The sequence below is a fragment of the Dasypus novemcinctus genome, chromosome 2 (assembly GCF_030445035.2).
Source record: "Dasypus novemcinctus isolate mDasNov1 chromosome 2, mDasNov1.1.hap2, whole genome shotgun sequence".
Taxonomy (NCBI): Eukaryota; Metazoa; Chordata; class Mammalia; order Cingulata; family Dasypodidae; genus Dasypus; species Dasypus novemcinctus.
The window spans coordinates 50,099,034-50,120,178 of NC_080674.1; the positions used below are offsets into that span (position 1 = coordinate 50,099,034).

Genomic DNA, 21,145 nt, shown 5'->3' on the forward strand with positions numbered 1-21,145 from the left:
ATCACAACTGGCCCCCTCATTTTAAATTTAACATCAACCTCCTGTAACTTAATGGGAAGTTTCTATTTATTTTGAACCAATTTGCACACATTCATTTTAATATAACAGAAGAAAGGAACAGCAAACAAAATGTTATAACATTAGATTCCCCAGTAATAAGAACCATCTAAATTTTGAAATGGATTATCTGAAAATTATTTTTAAATTATTTTAGCAGCAGAATTAATCACAGGGAAATCTTAAGTGGAAACTCCTTCCCACACACACACATATGATGCATAAGGAAGATAAATATGTTGCTGCTCTGGGTAAAGATTGGATGGGATGTGGGAAGCACTCAAGATTGGTTTCTTCATCCTCTTATCTTCTCTGCCCACTCTCCTTAAGATATATTACATGGAATAAAATATTTTAAAATAACTGGATTTCATCCAAGAAGATTCAAGCACAGGGGTCATACATAGGACCCACTAATTCATGATAAGCGTTCATGAGTGCCTAATGTAAACTAAAAACATGAGCCACTACTCTGGTAATCAACCTCTCCAAGATGCGGGTGCTTATACCCTGATGTCTGTCCTTGAGATTTAGACCTCTGCCAGTGGTTTATATCCCTCAGCAGTGACTTAAACGAGGTACTAAAAATGCAGATACCCAGGTCTCCTCCTAGGGATTTTGGTCCTACAAATCTAGATCAGGGAAGCGGACTTGGCCCAGTGGTTAGGGCGTCCGTCTACCACATGGGAGGTTCGCGGTTCAAACCCCGGGCCTCCTTGACCCGTGTGGAGCTGGCCCATGCGCAGTGCTGATGCACGCAAGGAGTGCCCTGCCACGCAGGGGTGTCCCCAGCGTAGGGAAGCCCCACGCGCAAGGAGTGCGTCCCGTAAGGAGAGCCGCCCAGCGCGAAAGAAAGTGCAGCCTGCCCAGGAATGGCGCCGCCCACACGGAGAGCTGACACAACAAGATGATGCAACAAAAAGAAACACAGATTCTCGTGCCGCTGACAACAACAGAAGCGGACAAAGAAGCACATGCAGCAAATAGACACAGAGAACAGACAACCGGTGGGGAAGGGGAGAGAAATTTTTTTTAAAAGTCTAGATCACATCCAGGAATGTGCATTTTAACACACACCCAAGTGACCCCTACCAGGTCTCAGGTAAAATGCTCCCTTCTCTGGGAGGGCTTCCCTTTCAGCCCTTTCTAACATTGCTCACCCAACAGACCCCTTGATTTATTTTCTTTCCAGCACTTGGCATTGTCTAGCAGTACCTTTTTAATTAATTTGGTTACTTATTTATTCACTGACTGTCCCTACTGGAAGTAAACTCTATGACATTGGGCACTGTGACACGGGGGAAGGGGGAGCATGGGCAGAAGGAAAAGTCTGCCTTATTCACCACTAATACCAGGCTCTCCACAAATTTTTGTTGAGCTGTTTTGAATAATGCAAATGGTCCCCCAGAATAAAGCCTTCAAAATACTGTGTCTATATGCCCACTCTCATTTCTCTAGACAGGTAAGGCATCTTGCCTTGAACTGAAGGTTCAGTCTTATTAATACTCTAAGGAAATACATAAGAAATTCCAGGCAGGAAGTGTTTAAGGAGATATGGAGGAATTATATAAGAAGCTCCTGTCTTACACAGTTGATTCATTCATTAGCCAAACTTCTTCAGTATTTTTCTATGCTATAGCGGATACAGAAGTAAATTTAAAAATTTTCATGTTAGCAGTAGAGATAGGATTTAGATCCAAATTAAGATTGACTGCAATAGATACCATAACTTAAATGAGATCTAAATCACAAGCAACCAAACAATATTGCAAAAATGTTAGCTCTCCCCAAAATCAATCTACAGATTCACTGCAAAAATCAAATTCCCCACAAAGTATTTTTACAGACTTTGAAACACCCCCTCAAAAAAAAAAAACTATATGGAAGAGTAAAATTTCAAGAAATAGAATAGCCTATTAAAGAGAGAACAGAGATATAAAAATATATTATGTTTTGGAAGTTAATGTTATTGGAAAGGAACAAGAAATTAATAGAATAAAACAGGCAGAATTTTTCAAATTGCTGGTCAAAAGCTTTTAGTGGATCATGAAATCAATTTAGTAGTTATGATCAAATTCGATTTTTAACAAATGAATTAAAAGAGAGGAGAAATTATCAGAGGGCAGCATAACTATTAAGCACAGGTGTTACTTAATGTTTTGTCTCAGTGGAAGTCTGTGTGCAGGTGTGAATGAATTTTGCACCAAGTTGCAAGGTAATTTTTATTTCTTACTCTGGAAAGCACTTTAAAAAGTCTGAAATCATTGGAATAGTCATTACAAAAACAGAAAAGCCTGTGAGAGTCTGGAATATGATTCAGGTAGTACTCCAAAGCACTAGAAAAAAGATTGAGTAAAGAGGGTTGAAACATTGGTTAACTCTATAAAATAATAATGTTAAATTTCTATCACACAATACACAAACATATATTCCATATGGGTTAAAGACCTAGGGTGAAAACTCCTGTGAAATTAATAGAAGGAAACATATAATGAAACTTCTTCATAATAAAAAATACCATATAAATGTTAAAGGCAAGTAGAAGAAAATGCATGAACTTCTATAAAAAGTTAAAAATCAGTATTCAGAATTTACAAGTCCCCCCTTTAAATCAATTAAAAAATATAAACCCTATAGGAAAATGGATAAATGCCACTAGCAGATAAATAGATAGACACATATACAAATATATATATATACACACACACACACAAATATGTCCAATCCCAATATTACTCAGAAAATGCAAGTTATAACAATTACATAGCTTTCACATGCATTATGTTGGAAAAGACAGGGGAGTTTGATATTATATATTGTGATACTATGGGAGAAACTATACTCAAATATACTCCAGGGATGGGGGATGAAAGGGCAAAGTGTACAGGTATTTTGAAGAGCAATCTGGAAATACCTATTACAATTAAAATGCACACATACTTTCTAACTCAGCACTTCTATTTTGTGATATTTATTCTTGAGGAACAATCACAATTGTGACCAGGGATGGATATACAGGAGTGTTAACTGCTGCATGGATTATTACAGAAAAAAATATAAGCCAACTATTATAGAGAAAAGTAACTCAACTGGTATATTTTATACTGTGCACACAAGTGAAATAAACAATAGAACCACGTGTACTATGGCAAGCTCTCCAAAAACTAATTTATATTAACCATTAATATTAACGAATACCAAACAATACTATATAGTCTCTATAGAGACATAACACATATATTTAAGGCACAGAAAAGGAACATATTTGAACAGGGGTCACCAATGGAAAAGAGGAAAGAGCAGAAATAGAAATGGTGAGTGGTCAAAGGGTCTTTGACCATATCTCCTGAAGTTCTAATAGGCTATTTTTCAAATCTGCTTGGTCTTTTTTGATGGTGTAATGTTCTTTTCTCATGATTTTGATTGCTTATTCGATGTACCTATCTAGTATTTCTCAGATCTAAAGTTCTGAGCTATCTAATCCTCCTGCTTTCAGAGCTGAGGGGCTGCTTCATTGTTTCTTGTAATTCTGACTTAGTCCTCAGTGGGGACTGCAAAGCCAAAGTCAACAATGTATCCTTCCACAGATGTTTTCCTAGGCTTTCTCCCCTAATTACCACCTACCAGCCATCATTTTTATGTTATTTCTGAGTTTGGAGACTCCTGTTTAATTCAGGCAATGTAAATTTGAAATCCAAATGTGCCTAAGGGCAGGCCCATTTCACTGAAAACCCAGAAGGTCTTTTGAGCTGTGGCTCAGGTGATTGAGCACCTCTCTTCCACATGCAAGGTCCCAAGTTTGGTTCCCAGTGCCTCCTAAAGAGTAGACAAGCAGACACAGAGAGCACAAGGCAAATGGACACAGAGAGCAGACAGCAACAGCAAACAAAAAGGAGGGGGATAAATAAATAAATCTTTAAGGAAAAAAAAAAAGGTTTCTTATATTTTATCCAGAAATTATAGCTATGGCAGGAGGGATTTCAGATTCTCTAATTTACTAGATTGATGGAAATATAAATAATGTTTTAATATTAAAAAAGAGTGAAGTTATTTTACTTCTCTAATTAAAAATTAATATAAATGTTTTAGGAGCACACAGAGAAATAGAATTAGTACATCTCTATATATGCTTTACTGACAGCTTAGCTGTGGACCTAATCTAAAAGATAAGGATGTGAACATCAGCAGGAGGGAGGGAAGAGCTTGGAGTACTGGACCAGGTCCTTGCCTCATTTACAGTAGGGGTGCTGAGCCCTGTTGCTCAGCACCATCACCTGATTTTTCACTGAGATTCTTTATTAAATATTAACAACACTGTGATTATTAAGTTATGTATCTTCCTATTAGCCTTTTAAGTGGAGAGCAGTTGTTCTCAACTGGGGCTAATTCTGTCCCCCAACAGACACGTGCTGATGTCTGGAAACATTTCTGGATGACACAACCTGGGGAGTGCTACTCATATCTAGTAAGTAGAGGCCTGGGATATTGCCAAACATCATTGCCTAGAAAAGATCCCCAAAACAAAACAAAGAATTACCCACTCCAAAATGTCAACATTGCTGCTACTGAGAAACCGACCGCTGCTTGTGTTGCTATGGTAGCTCCCTCTTCTATTTCCTCTTTTCTCACTTCCCGTGAATGTTAAGACATTTTTTTTTTCACGGAATATCAAAAGATCCTTTCCATCAGCTTTGATAGCTGGTAGTACCTTGTAAACAATTGCACCTCGTTGGAGTCACTGTAAGATCTTCTCTGCAATAAAATATCTAAACAGCCAAAAGCAAAGGATTCTCTGGCTTCTTTTCCTAGTCTCAGTCTCACTGACCTGCACCTGATCCTGGAACTTGAGTGGCCTGCCCGGGTCCTGGCAACCTGGCTGCCTGTTCTTACCTTGACTAATCTTCTCAAGCCTTACACTGTGCCTTTAGCTGCATATCTGCACCTCCAGCGTCTACTTACTTTACCTCCTTGCCTACCCAGGACCTTGCCAGCATAGTTAGTTGGGTCTCAACGTGGTAAATAAAATGTGCCACACTGAGTTAATGTAAAGAGGGCCTATGGCAACATTACCAGGCTGGTCAAGAAACTGTCAGTTGAAGTTTTGATTTTAAATTCTTTGGTTAATCTTTAACACGCTGGTTGAGAAATCAAACCCTAAAATATGAAGAGGGAAAGACAAAAATAAAGTATCAATACAGAGGCACTCTAACTGCTATAATACAAACAAAGAAATTCCAAATAATGATGTTGGGAAATACACCACAGTGGTATAAAAATAGTCTATTATCAAACGGTCGGTTTTAAAAACCCACATGATAAAGAAAAAAGAAAAACTTATCCTTAATGAAGTTAATTATAACTTTCACAAATATATTTGTAACCCCAGCAAATGCAATTTCTAAGACTAAAACAAACAAGACAATTAAAATAGCTTTTGCTTACGTAGTTTTTTAGTATATCATTTTAAAATTAATGTATGTCTCCTCAAAGTAGGTGTAATTATTTTAATAATATTATTAAAAGAAATAGTTGGCCATTAAGAAAGGCTGAATATGGCAGTGGACTTGGTCCAGTGGTTAGGGCGTCCGTCTACCACATGTGAGGTCCGTGGTTCAAACCCCGGGCCTCCTTGACCTGTGTGGAGCTGGCCCATGCGCAGTGCTGATGCGCGCAAGGAGTGCCCTGTCACGCAGGGGTGCCCCCAGGTAGGGTAGCCCCACGCACAAGGAGTGCGTCCTGTAAGGAGAGCCGCCCAGCACGAAAGGAAGTGCAGCCTGCCCAGGAATGCTGCCGCACACACGGAGAGCTGACACAACAAAATGAGGCAACGAAAGGAGACACAGATTCCCGTGCCGCTGACAACAACAGAAGCAGACAAAGAAGACGCAGCAAATAGACACAGATAACGGGGGGGAATAAATAAATAAATAAATAAAAAGAAAGACTGAATACGTGGTAGCTGCTGAGGGTGGGGAGTGGGAAGAAGAGATGTGATGTGGGGGCATTTTCAGGGGGAGTTGTCCTGGGTGGTACTGCAGGGACAGTTACTGGACATTGTATGTCCTCCCATGGCCCACTGGGTGGACTGGGGGAGAGTGTAAACTATAATGTGGACCACTGACCATGAGGTGCAGCAGTGCTCAGAGATGTATTCACCAAGTGCAATGAATGTCCCATGATGATGGAGGAGGTTGTTGTTATGGGAGGAGTGGGGTGAGGGGGGTGGTAGGGTATATGGGGCCCTCATATTTTTTTAATGTAACATTAAAAAATAAAGACAAAAAAATTAAAAAAAAAAAAAAAAAAAGGAAAGGCTGAGTAGTATAATAGTTAAAGACATGGACCCTGACTCTTGACTGCCTGGGTTCAAAACCCACCCATGACTTACTACCTGTCTGCCCTTGGTCAGTTCACTTAATTTTTTTGTGTGCCTCTCTTTCCTCACCTGTGAATTACAACTGAAAATAATACCTGCCCCATGGAGTCCTTATAAAGGTTAAATTAAGTTACATTTATAATGATGCATATGGTACATAGCATATACCATATGTTTTTTAAGTAAATAAGCAGTAAAATTTTAAAACAGAAAATAACTAGACTTTTATGAAACAAAGGTTATGAGTTTTATTTTTTTCTTTCTTTTCTTTTTAATTCTTCGAGCCTATGACCCTTTGTTTCCTAGTCTCAAGCATTTTTGGATGTGTGAAGCACTGGGCAAATGTCAGGCTGGTCCAAAAATGTACAACTAATGTTATTATTTTTTGAATCTCTATATGAGAAACATTTTATCCTAACACAGATCAATTTCTAAAATTTCAGAGGGAAAGAGAAAACCATAAGTAACAATATAGAAATGTTATAAGTGTTGTTTACAACACACATGAGTAATGCTATAAATCAAAAGTTGGCAAATATTGAATAAACAATGACATGACTATGAAAACATTCCATTCACAAAGTAGATGAAATATCCTAGGGATGGCAGTGAGAAAAAAGCTTATTATTACTATTAATCATAAGTATATCTTCAAATTTAAATTCTACATTTCAAGAAAGGAAATTTATAAGAACAAACTCTTTGATGAGAAGGCAACCAGATGATGGATGAATATTGTGATTAATAGTATAAATAGAAGAATGTTCTTCTTTTACAAAGTGCTAAGAATATAGCAATACATGGGAAAACTACAATTAATGTAACCTGTAGATGATCGTTAACAGTAATATAATGATATTTTTGCAGCAATATCAAAAAAGATATATCAATTCTAAGGGACAACAATAGAGGGCTATAAGGGAACATGGGATTTTTCCTTGTGGAGTAATGAAAACATTCTAAAACTGATTGAGGTGATGACAGCACAATCCTGTGATAAAAATGAGTCTACCCTTTGAATGGATTATAAAAACATGGGGGCTGTGTAACACAGGGAATCCAGTGGTGAAAGATGGATATGGTTAATGGACACAACCAATCCAGTGTCCACATAGAAGAGGTGGCATTGGATTGGGAAAAGTGGACATAATGGACAAAGGGTATGGGGAAAGGCAGGAAGAGATGAGAGGTGGAGGCGTCTTCGGGACATGGAGCTGCCCTGGATGGTGCTTCAGAGGTAATCACCGGACATTGTAAATCCTCACAGGGCCTACATGATGGAATAGAGGAGAGTATGGGCCATGATGTGAACCAATGTATATGAGGTGCAGAGGTGCCCAAAGATGTACTTACCAAATCCAATGGATGTGTCATGATGATGGGAACGAGTGTTGTTGGGGGGGGGGGAGAGGGGGGGTGGGGGGTGGGGTTGAATGGGACCTCACATATATATTTTTAATGTAATATTATTACAAAGTCAATAAAAAAAATAAAAAATAAAAAAAAATAAAAAAAAAAAAGATGGATATGGTTAACAAGACAAATATGAGAACATTCTCTCATGAACTTTAACAAATGTATAATACTAACACAGGGCATTAGTAATGGGGCAGGTTAGGGAAAAAAATACACCAAATGTAAGACATGGGCGATTTCATAGTTTGTAATTAGTGTTTCAAAACAATGCAAGGTGCTGGTAGTGGGGTGATGTGTGGGATCCCTGTATGATGATATACATGCTTGTTTTGTAATTTCACAACTTTTACTATACATTTATTGTTCAGTATGTTCATGGATGAATGATAGTTCAATAAAAGTCTATTTTCAAAAAAAGGCAACAAGCACAAAAACCTGCCTGAAATGCAACCATCTGTTTCACAGCTCAGAGATACACTGCTTCAGAATGAATGTCCAAAAAAACAATCAGGATTTAAATAAGGAGAGATTAATTCAAAAAGACTTTTGTAATAGAGAAAACTCCCCAAAGTTAGGTTCTACAAACATAGAAAAATCAAACAGAATAAAAAAGTTCTTCTTTTATAGGGAGGGATAAGCAAGGAAAGGGGGAATGTCTGTGGGGAAAACTGGGCGAATGGGTAAGCAGACAGTATAATCACCACTGCCCACAAGCTGTTGTGTGTGTGTGTGGAGAGAGGTTAGGGGGGGACATGTTGCATTTTACTGCTTGTTCAGACTTGGGCAAATTCAGCATTCAAAGACCTGCTGGGATGAGAGAAGCCTGAATAAAGTTTGGTCAAGCCAAGGCAGAAGATAAGTAATGGGCAAATGTGAAAACTTAGGCACTTCATAACAGTAAGAATACTGGTTTTAATAATACTATCAGAACAAAAGAGGAGTTAGGATTTAACCCCTCCAAACAAGTTAAGTATATTAGCAGCTTGGCATCAATTACAAAGTCCATTTTTTGCTCTCACCCTAGCACCTGACCATTTGTTTTGCAGGCCCCAGCTGTGAGAGGTAAGTGAAGGGTGCACTGCTGTCAATACTGCCAGGCTGGTCAAATAATCTGCAAACTTACGTGTTCATAGAAATCTCACTTAAAGAAACATTTCATCCTAACATAGGAAATCAACAACTAGAATATACAAAAATAAAATGAATAAAAACAACACAGGAGTGTTGGAATTGGTTTTTTTTTTTTTTACAAGAATGAACCCCAAATACTGACATGGGGACATCTGGGAACAAACAGGATTCGCACAATGTCATAAAAATATTCTTCCCAAAAGTTCAGTGAAAACATTCCATTGGTATCAGATAGAAGACACAAACAAACAGAAGAAAGAGTTTGTAAGACTGAATGTATAGTCGGGAAAAAAACTAGTTATTGATTGAAGAGATACGTTTAAAATATTTTAAATTAGAATTAAACTACTATTTTACTTTCTTGCCAAAACATATTAACTTCTCTTCATGATTTAAAGAAATCTGAGATAACTTTTGAAACAATGGAATCCAAAGCTATGAAAGAAAACACAGTAGCCTCACCCATAGCTGAGTTTTATTTTGGAGTTCTCTGCTTGTTTTTCTGTAGCACTATCACTAACTCATTCAGTGTCATCTTTAATTTTTCTCTGAATAAAGTTCTTCCAGTGGGTACATGGATTCTCCTCTCAATGTAGAGGGACTTTTATGGACACACCAGGAAGAACTGATGAAAACATAAGAGTATCTGCAAACCAGAATTTTCCTCCCCTTCTCAGGAGCTCCCTCTTCTATTAGACAGCCTTTGATGGCCCTACCGGGTCTGAAATAGCTTCCTCCCCCCTGCACCCAGAGCACAGTGGCTTCATCCACATTAGATTCCCAGCATTCAATAACATGACTGTACAAGGTTCTGGTATATTCCATCCACAGCCCATGAGCAGGGATGAGTAGTTTGCAAGGAAAAAGGCACTGGCCCGAACAAAACAAAATCTCTTTTTTTTTTTTTGGCATTGTATTAATTGAAACACGATGCGATTACCTGTCAGTGATATGTTATGACTCTCCAAGGAAAGGTTAGAGTATTTTGCCATCATTTCTTCTCTGGCAGGTTGAATTGTAAAAGATGAATCTGTGAGAGAAAGAAAATATGATTTCAAATGCTTACCAGAGAGCTAAAGAACTACCTAAAAACCAGTTTGCAACAGCTAAAATGCTGTTGTACTCTGTTAATGAAAAACAATGTTTTCAGGAAGTTTTGATTTAAAAAGTCTCTGGTGGCAGACGCCTCCATCTGCCACCGCAGTCCCTCGCCGCAGCACAGTCAACCCCACCGCGTTCTTCGTCATGGGCACCGACGAGCCCTTGGGCCACATCTCTTTCCAGCTGTTTGCAGACAAAGTTCACAAAGACAGTAGAAAATTTTCATGCCCTGAGCACTGGGGAGAAGAGATTTGGTTATAAAGGTTCCTGCTTTCACAGAATTATTCCTGCGTTTACATGCCACGGTGGTGAATTCGCATGTCATAATGGCACTGGTGGCAAGTCCATATACAGAGAAGAAGTCTGATGATGAGAACATCATTCTGAAGCACATGGGTCCCAGCATCTTGCTGGACCCAGCACAAACGGTTCTGTTTTTCATCTGCACTGCTAAGACTGAGGGGTTGGATGGCAGGTGCGTGGTCTTTGGCAAGGTGAAAGAGGGCAGAGGGTTGTGGAGGCCACGGAGCACTCTGGGTCCAGGAGTGGCAAGACCAGCAGGGAGATCACCATTGCTGACTGTGGACAAGTCAATAGATTTGATTTGTCTTTTGTCTGAACCATCAGACGGTTCCCCATAGCTCGGGAGAGCGCCCCGCCACCCCTGGTCTGCTCTCAGTATCCTATAATCTTTGTGCTGTTGTTGCAGTTCTTTGGGTTCCACTGCAGTTTTTCAGGGTCCACATCATCCTCCCCTTCCTTTCATGTGTAGCTGGATTGCAGAGTTAAATTTATGATTATGAAATAAAAACCCTAAACAACCAAAAAAAAAAAAAATAAGTCTCAGGTTCTCCAAATATGTTCATAAACATATTGGGCTTTAAATGTGACTAGGGAAGCGGACTTGGCCCAGTGGTTAGGGCGTCCGTCTACCACATGGGAGGTCCGCGGTTCAAACCGTGGGCCTCCTTGACCCGTGTGGAGCTGGCCATGCGCAGCACTGATGCGTGCAAGGAGTGCCCTGCCACGCATGGGTGTCCCCTGCCACGCAGGGGTGTCCCCACGCGCAAGGAGTGCGCCCCGTAAGGAGAGCCACCCAGCGTGAAAGAAAGTGCAGCCTGCCCAGGAATGGTGTCGCACACACAGAGAGCTGACACATCAAGATGACGCAACAAAAAGAAACACAGATTCCTGGTGCCCCTGATACGGATGGAAGCCGTCACAGAAGAACACATAGCAAATGGACATAGAAAGCAGACAACTGGGGGGGGGGGGAGAAATAAGTAAAAAATAAATCTTTAAAAAAAAATAAATGTGACTAAATTACCATTTCTTAATGTCTATTTTACCTAAAAAAAAAAAAAACTACTGATTTATAGCTAGTGGTTTTTTTTTTAATTTTCATTTTCTACAATTTACAGTTTCTTTACAAAACATAAATGAACTAAAGACATCAGGTAATTAGATAAGAGTGACAGCAAAGGGAAGATAAGTAAATAGAGGTAAGAGAAAAAGAACCAGATTACAGGGCATTTTTTTAAATGAGGAAAATAGAGAGTATTGGGCCCTAGATGAATAGCACTAGAGGTCAGAGAAGATAAACTGGATGGATGCACAGTGAACTCTAGGCCAGGTACTTGTTTCCCAGCTATAGTCACAATCCAGCACGGCCTCTATCCATAACTGACTTCCTCTTTTGTTCTGCCACTTATCTCTTCTTCTGAAAATTTTTATTAAAGAATCCACATTTCCATTTCCACCTATCCCACTCAAAGCCTTTTTTTTTTTTTAACACTAACTACTATTCCTTTGATTTTAGAGCAGCAGAACTTACCTCCCACAAAAGCACCCCAACGTTATCAAACAACTCAGCAAGGAGGAAAAAAGGCATATTAATTGTAGACTTGGCTGCATGCTTTAAACACCTCATTCAATTCAAATTAAACCTGAGCTTTTTTATCTCACTTTTTTAATATTCTGCTCAGAAAGTTATTTCTACTGCAAGATTAGATTTCCAGTTCTTTCCTTTTCTATGTATGAAAAATGTTATCAAAGTTAGCAATCCCTTTTGTTGCTTCAGCTGTACGCTTTACACAGAGCTTTTACAATATTGCCTAATGAAAACCCTCTGCTTAGGCAGAATGCAATTCTTCAATACCCTGTGTTCCAATTTTTAAACACCTCCAAGTTTCCTTTGATAGTTGTAACGCACTTACCCATCAAATAATCCTTTAATTAATAACATACCTAAAGTATCATACTAACCCCTGACAATGATTATATAGGGAAACATGTCCTGAGCTTGTCATTGAGCTGTTATGGGGCTATCCCCTTGGGCTATAAAATCCTTCTTCCACCCTGTGTGGTATATAATAGCATCTCTTACCTGACCAAGAATTGGCCTTGCTCCTGCCCCCACCATGATCAGAATTCTTCCCCATAACTCCCCAGAAGCATACCTCAAAGCATTGCCTTGAACACTGCACCTCAAGAGAATATTGTTTTGAGAAAACAGCATGTACCAAGATGTTTTCCCAAAGTTTGCACACAAGCCCTTCTTTTGCAGGAAACTGGCTTAACTGTTTGTTATTGTAAATGTTACACCTGTTTAATGTAGCAGTTGTTAGATGTTGCAGTTGTTCCTGTTATTGTAAATGATGTTGCAATTTAGATAGTAAACAGCTGCTTGATAGTTTCCCAATAAATGCGATGGGAAAGCTCAGTTGCAGAAGCTGTGAGTCCCCTGGTCCGAGGTTTGTCTCCCCTCTTGTGTCTCTACCTTTATTTCTGTGTTGCCTTCCCTTTGAGCCAACCTATTGGGAGCTGATTACAGCACCCTTGGATTTAGCCACTTTTGTTCCCCAGTCATATATAACCTGTAGGGCAGTTGCTATAGATACAAATAGACTCAAGTGAACTTCATGCCACTCACTGTCTGCCACAAGGTCAGCTGCACTTCTCTGTAAGCTCCCTAAAACATGCTTTTGGATTGCCTTAGCATTCAGTGCCTCTTTCTTCAAAATCTCATCCAGCCCATTTTGGGGCAGTTTGCAGCAATCCTGGCTGGGTTTTCTCCATGTCTTCTTTCAGGGTAAGCCCTGCTGGTGGTTCAGCAGGACACAACATAACCACATCCAATATTGATGCATGCATTCATTTTCTCTGTCCTCCCTCTCCCCCCCCCCCCTCCCAATACACACTGCCAACATGTTTCACATCAACAGTCTTTTCATGATGAAAATTCTTTTACCCATTCTTTAGTAGAGCTCAATTACCATTCTTTGGCATAGCTCAGAGGTTGTATTAAGAAGAAAATATCTCAGGAAGATGAAGCAGATTTTATTCATTTAAAAGGGGGAAATGAGGAGGGTGTAGAAGGAAAGAGTTCTTTTACTATATCATGTGTTCTGTGAAGCTTGAGAAACATTAGCTTAGATACCTTTGTTTCCATGCTAAAGATCTCTCCTTTAGTTGCCTAGCCTACGGCAAGCTAGAATGAAATCTTAAGGGTTCTCATCAAACTCTTCATCCTTGAAACAAACCCGTCACCTTTTGAAATTCTATGACATCATTTATTATTATTCACACTACCAGTGGCAATTAAAGTGTGACATAGGCTTTAAAACGTGTCTCTAACGTTCTTACTCTCATGTCACGCAAATTCTATGCAGCGCTAGCATGCTTGATGCTAATGAGGAATATAAAGCTAAGTAAACTTGGTTTCTAGAGGGCTACATGGGTCATCATAATAGTAGTTTAGGGCCTTTCAAAATAGTACCCATTCATAGTACTGGCTATAATTAGCCTGGGCATTTTATACAAGTTGACACAAGTTACAGACATGAAGCATGATCTACATCGAGGGACAGCTGAGGTGGAATGGGGGTGGAGATAACGCCAAGGAGGCAAGCACTAAGGCTGGGACCATTCTCCCATTGCTCACTGGATCTATATGGGAGGGCCCACCAATAATGTGCATTAGAACAAGAAGAGAAAAAGGGTTAGTTTAGGCATGTCTTGGGTAAAATCTAAGCTCACAGCAGTTGAAGGACTAGGGGGAAAAGGAAAACCAAGCTTGAGGAATAAAGACGTTTGGGTATTTCCAGAATATACTGTTGTGTACATTTCCAAGGGCCAGGTCATGTATTAAGAATAAAACCAGATATCCCTAAACTGAACACCACTAGTACCTAATGTCGCATCCCCATTTCCAGTCAATAAGCCACACGTGCAAAAGTACATGAATAACTTAGGATGTGACCTTGGGAAAAGCCCCCTTTAGAAGCAACACAAATATCTTAAATCAAAAAGCAGGGCAGTTTACTGACTGCAATAGAGTTATAAAAAAGAAATTTATTTTTCAGCCACATATTTTTTTAAAAGTGCTTTCAGTATTGTTTTCAGTAAAAGGATGGCTGGCAAGTCCCCACCTCATTCTAGATGGAGGAGTGAGACTCTTCAGGGTTCCATCTCCTCACAGAAGCATTGAACAACCAGCAAGAACTGGCAAGAACACCCTTTCAAAGGTCCAGAAGATAGTTAAAGGATTGCCTTAACAGGGCAAGTGCTAAAACAAGTAAAAGCTGCTTAAAAGTGGTAGGCCCCTGCCCCATCCATTACCAGATCAGCATTGAGGCCCAGTGAGGACCCCTGGTCTAGTTCCAGAGGGGGTACAGTAACACTCACATGCTTACTGGGAGTACATATGTCTGGTCCCATCTGTCTGCTGACGGCTAAAGGACTCAGTGTCGTGGAAACTTGCTCTGAGTGTAGAAGGCAGCTCATGGAACTCCTACAGAAAACTGTGGGGGAGTGATCTAGTCATGCTGTCTAGGGCACAGGATTGCTGACTGTAGGATACACAGTGCAGTGCTTGCAACCAAACAGGAAACTGTTTCAGAGGGAAGAGGGGACACTTGGAACCATGTAAATGGGAAATTCCTAAGGCCACAGGTGCACACCCAGAAAGGACCGGGATGGCCCCTAGGCTGGAGACATTCTTTAAACAGGTATTATGAAGGGAAGTGGATGTGGCTCAAGCAATTGGGCTCCTGTCTACCATGTGGGAGGTCCAGGGTTTGATGCCCGGAGCCTCCTGGTAAAGCCAAGCTGGCCCATGTGGCAAGCTGGCCTGCGCAGAGTGCTGGCCCATGCGGAGTGCTGCCCCCCGCAGGAGTACTGGCCCATGCGGAGAGCTGGCAAAGCAGGATGGCATCATGACAGGAGAAGACATGGAGGAGAGATAATGGGAGCCATGACAGAGCAGGGAGCTGGGGTACCACAAGAGAGTGATTGCCTCTCTCTCTTCCTAGAGCCACCTATTGAGAATACAAGCAGACACAGAAGAACACACATCGAAGAAGACAATGGAGGGAGAAATAAATAAACCTTTAAAGAAAAAAAAAACCAAATAATATGGATAAGCTCTAAAAGACAGCATTTACATTGGTGAATCTACAAAGACTGGGAAAACTGGTTTTTTTCCCTTCTTTTTTTTTGGCAATCAAAGAAAGCTCTGTTACAACACTAGCTGGATACAAGCTTAAGGAAGAGATTCCTCAGAGTCTAAATTCCAGAAATAATGAATTAAAATAACAAAATGCCGAGGTTTGAAACCATGGTCAAAAAACACAAAAAGGAACAATAAGTGATGGTCCAGGCAAAGGAGAAGATTAGGGAATTAGAAACCATCAATGAGGAGGAACAGACCTGGGACACACCAAGGACTTAAAAAAAAAAGTTCTAAAAGTGCTCAAAGAATTAAAGGTAAACATGGACAAAGAATGGAAGGAAATCTGGAAAACAGTAGATAAACACAAAAGAATATCAAAAGAGATATGGAAACTATGAAAAGGAACCAAACAGAACTGAAACCACAATAGAAGACATTTAAAATTTCCCACAGGGATTCAACAGCAGATTGAAACTGGCAGAAGAAAAATTTAGGGAACAGGAAGATAAGATCACTGAACTCAATCAGTCTGAGTAGCAAAAAGAAGGAAGAATTTTTAAGAAGTGACCAGAGCCTGAGGAACCTGTGGGACACACCAACATACACTGTGGGTGTACGAGAAGGAGAAGACAGACAGAAAGGTGCAGAGCGAATATTCAAAGGAAAGTGGATGAACACTTCCCAGACTTAACGAAAGACATGAATATATTCTTCCAAGACATTCACCAATCTCCAAACAAGATAAACCCAAATCGACCCTTTCTGTAGCATATTAGAATCAACCTGTCAAATGCCAAAGAAAAAGAGAGAATTCTGAAACCTACGAGAGAAGCAATACGTCCTGTACAAGGGAACCTCAATAAGATTAAATGTCAATTTCTCATCAGAAACCATAAAGGCAAGAAGGCAATGTGATGACTAGTTTAAAATACTAAAAATAAAAAAATTGCCAGTCAAGAATTTTTTATCTGGCAAGACTGTCTTTCAAAACTGAGGGAGAGATTAAGACATTACAGTAAACAAAAGCTGAGGGGTTTTGCCACCACTAGGCTAACCGTATGCGAGATGCTAAGGAGTGTTCTGCATGTTGATAGGCAAGTTCAGCTGACAAGAGATCAAAGCCACACGAAGCAAAAAAGATCCCCAGTGAAGCTAACAACATGGGTAAATGGAAATGCGGGAACTATTGTATTTTTGGTTGTAATTCTACTTTTTACTTTCTACAGGATCTAACATGCAACCCATAAAAATGTAATGTGAAATCAATGGATTTGGACTCAAAATGTATAAACATGTCATTTGTGACAACTACATAAAGGTTGGGGGTGGAAGGGCATAGGAACAAAGATTTTGCATACTGTTGAAGTTCATTTGGTATCAAACCAAATGAGACTGTTACAAGTTTAGGATGTTAAATTTAAACCCCATGGTAACCACAAGAAAGTATAGAGAAGGTATAAGCACATAGAGACAAGTTAAAGTACAGATTGCCAAGGGTTAGGGTAGGAGAATGGAGAGTTAATGTATAATAGTTACTGAGTTTCTGTTTAGGGAGTTGGGAAAGTTTTGGTGAGGGTACAGCAATACTGTGAATGTGATTAATCCCACTGAATGGTATGCTTGGACGTGGTTGAAATGGGAAAACTTATGCTGTATATATGTTCCCAAAGCTAAAAAGAAAAAAGAAAGAGCAACAAAAGAGACAATGGCAATTAAATGCAATACAACATCTGGGGTGGGATCTAGCAAGGGAAGAAAAAAGGCTCGAAGGGACATTATTGGGACATGAAAAATTGGAATATAGACTATAATCTTTATAGCAGTGTTAAATTTCTTGAACTTGATAACTGCACTTAAAGTGGTTACATAGTTAATATCCTCGTTTTTAGTAAATGTACATGGCAGTAATAAATGTTCTAAGAGCATGAAGTATTCAAGCTACACTCAAGTGTTCATAAAATAGACAAACTGATATGGCAAATGTGATAAAATGTTAAATTTGGTGGGTCTGGATATCTGGGGTGATAGAGGTATGTTGGAGCTTTCTGTATTGGGTTTTTATTATTTTCATTATTGTCCTGTAAGTTTGGAAGTATTTCAAAATTTAAAAATTAAAAAAAAAAAAAGACAGCTGGCAGGGGACTGATTCAGCTAATGCTGGTGTTAGAGGAAATTGGCAGGAGATCTAAGCAGATGTGGTTTGAATATGTCTCTGAAAGGATTAGGCTGAGTCACAGAAAAAGCACAAAATGGAGAAGCGTGAATATTGTGCTCTAATTCAAGTTCTGTAACTGACTTGTTACTTGGAGTTTCAAAATATGATACACCCAGCTCAGTGATTTAGCAATATTTGTCACTGTAAACCTCATGTCACAGGGAAAGGAGTATTAGAAAAGTTGTAAAAAACATGGAGTGATGGTGCCAAGATCATAACTCACATTCCTCAAATTATCCTACTCAACTCTTCAACATTGCTGGAAATTTTCTACCTGGCATTCTATCACAGGTAGTGTCAGAATAGCAACATAAAAGAGTAACATCGAATAGTTTTTTCAGAGATTAGAAGATTTGCTTCTTCCTTTTCAGGGGAGAAGGGAGATGAGGATGGTCCATTAAAGAAATGAGTAGCATTCTAATTTTCACCTAAATATTTTCTATATATTACATTTGAACACAGATATTTCTAGAATCAATTGATAATTTGTTATTAACATTTTCAAATAAAATATAATGTGCTATAGTTTCTACTTATGTAAAATGTCAACATATTTAACTTTGAGAGCTCATTTGTTTCAAATCAACTGGAATGTAAAAAAAAAAGATAAATATATCTAAACAACTGCATTTGGTTTTAAAGATTTTTTATGTAAATCAGAAAGTTCTTGGGAACAGGTGTAGCTCAGTGGTTTGAGCATCTGCTTTTTATGTTCAAGGTCCCAGGTTCAATCCCCAGTACCTCCTAGATAAATAAATAGATAAATAAATAAATAAATAGATAAATAAATAAATAAATCAGAACGTTCAGTTCAACTCTAACTCTAGATCTTCTCTGATTAAGAATAAACTTTCTCTCCAAATCTCATAAACTCTGCTATATTCTAAAGTCATGGAAGTATCTGAACTTCATTTAGAGAAAGGAATAAGAAAAAGGGATTATTAGAATATTTATTCTCTTTCTCTCATTCAATAATGTATAGACTGCTATCAATATGCATAATTTAAATTATTTTAACAAACCCTAATTTTAGCATTCTCTGATATATCGCTTTATAAATGTGTGACCCAATTACAGAAACACAACTGAGGGATGGATGATAGATACTATTTACAAAACAAAAGTTCAGAACTAAAATACATTTCCTCATGGATGCAATATTATATACAACCATGAAGCTCCAGGCCAAGCTTTAAAAGCTAATTAAGCCATAATATGGCTGCTGAACTACAGCATTGAAAGGAATGTGATTACGAGTATAACACTGCTTACAGACAATGCATTTAGAGTTCTATTTCTAGGAGTTCTCTATATAGCCTCCTATCCTAACCTCTGCCCATAGCTGCCGTTGTATAGAGCAGGATGAGGGTGTGTGTAGAGCAGGGAGGTTAAGTCCACTCTGGTTCCTTAACATTAAGGTGCCTGAGAGGCAGTATAACAACACGAGGTACAAGGTGCCAATAACAATGAAGGCAAGATTATTTGAAGGTAGTGGTCGTAGAAAGGAGGTTTGTCAAGAAAATTTATTTCCAATGATGGCCTTTTAGAAGTCAGACTTTCTAAGTGAGGGACAAATGATAGTACAGTTTCTGATTTTTTTTACACAGTATAATAAATATTGGCCAAGACAGCCATTTTTAGACTAGTAAAAAAAAAAAGTCTAATGACAAGAGCAATGTACACTTTTACACAGCCTTGTAAAACTATTAGTAAAACCTGGTCATACATTGCCATCCCAGGGTCTTCAAGATGAAGAAATAAAATACGGATTAGAGTGGATTTATGTGTATTCTACTATAGAATTATTGTGACTCTCGCAATGGAAGAAACTGTATCATTGATGTGGAGGCAGTGGCCACAGGAGTTGCTGAGGGCAGGGACAGGGAAGAGGAGGTGTGATATGGGGGCATTTTTGGGATTAGGAGTTGTCCTGAGTGATACTGCAGGGACAGATGCAGGACATTATCCTGCCATAACCCACTGAATGGACTGGGAGCGAGTGCAAACTACAATGTAAACTATAATTCATGCTTTGTAGCAGGGTTCCAAAAATGTATTCATCAAACACAATGAATGTGCCACACTGATGAAAGAGGTTGTGGATGTGGGAGGAGTGGGGGTATATGGGAAACTCTTATATTTTTCAATTTAACATTTTATGTGATCTTTTTTTTAAAAAACAAAGATAATTTGAAAAAAACCTGGTCATATAGGACTTGTATTAGTCAGCCCAAGAGGTGCTGATGCAAAATACCAGAAATTGGTTGGTTTTTATAAAGGGTAGTTATTTGGGGTAGGAGCTTACAGATATCAGGCAATAAAGCATAAGTTACTTTCCTCATCAAAGTCTATTTTCTAGCAAGATGACTCCCGACGTCTGCGAGGGTTCAGGCTTCCTGGGTTCCTCCTTTTCTGGGCCTTGCTTCTCTTTCCTCTGTGTGCTTACTTCCTGGGGCTCCAGCTTACAGCTTCAGCATCAAACTCCAACATCAAAAACCTCAACTCCCTCCTTTGCCATGCCTTTTATCCGAGGGTCCCCACTCTACTGACACAATATAATCTCATATACCCAAAGGAAAAGACCAGTTTCCAAACATAATCCAAGATATTTTTTTGGAATTCATCAATAATATCAAACTGCTACAGGACTATTACTAGATTTAATTTTTTCTTCAAAATAAGATTTTTGCAAAACAATTCATCTTTAAGGGCAGTGTGGAAACTTTTATGCTTCAAGCAACCTCATCATGAATTTTGACTCCACAAGCACCCTTGAGATATTAATATTTTACCAATGAAATTTATGCTAAATAAAACTCCCAATAGTTAGACTAGGATTTCTGCTCTTTCTAGAAGTTGTGAATTTTTTAAATGTTTCACTGACCAAGTTGATTTTTTATGGGACTTGGATTTTGTTCAGTGGTCTCCAGCTGGGGATGATTTTGCCCCACAGAGGACATATGGCAATGTCACAATTTGGGGAAAGATGCTCCTGATATCTAGTATGTAGAAGTCAGAGATGCTGCTAAACATCCTACAAAACACAGGACGCTCCCCCTCCCCATCCCAGCAAAAAAATAATTCAGCTCAAAATGTCAATAATGCCAAGGTCAAGAAACAATGATTTAGCCAAACAGATACATCCTCAACTTTGAATCTCCAAAGTGATGCTTTTTAATCATCTTCTAAAGTCCTGTTTCATGGAGTTTTAGGTCAGGTATTTTAAAGTGCAAATGTTTTTTTGCCACTCTTCCCAGTCAACCACACTTTCTTGCCAGGAGCCTATTTTGAGGAATTTTTTTTTAAAAGACACCATACATTAGATGGAGTTTTGAAGTTCAAATCAGGCAACCAGTTTATAGAGATTAGCTAACTCCATGCTCTTGACCAAGTCACA

At 39.0% G+C, this 21,145-nt stretch overlaps 1 protein-coding gene across 2 annotated transcripts in view; it reads right to left on the bottom strand.

Annotated features, from left to right (window-relative positions):
* EMB (embigin) overlaps positions 1 to 21,145 on the bottom strand; it is a 51,414-nt gene that overhangs the window by 24,133 nt on the left and 6,136 nt on the right. For both annotated transcript variants that reach the window (XM_058308815.2, XM_058308818.2), the window contains one exon: positions 9,921 to 10,010. In XM_058308815.2, coding sequence (XP_058164798.1) covers positions 9,921 to 10,010 — 90 coding nt within the window. The remainder of the gene's footprint in view (positions 1 to 9,920; positions 10,011 to 21,145) is intronic.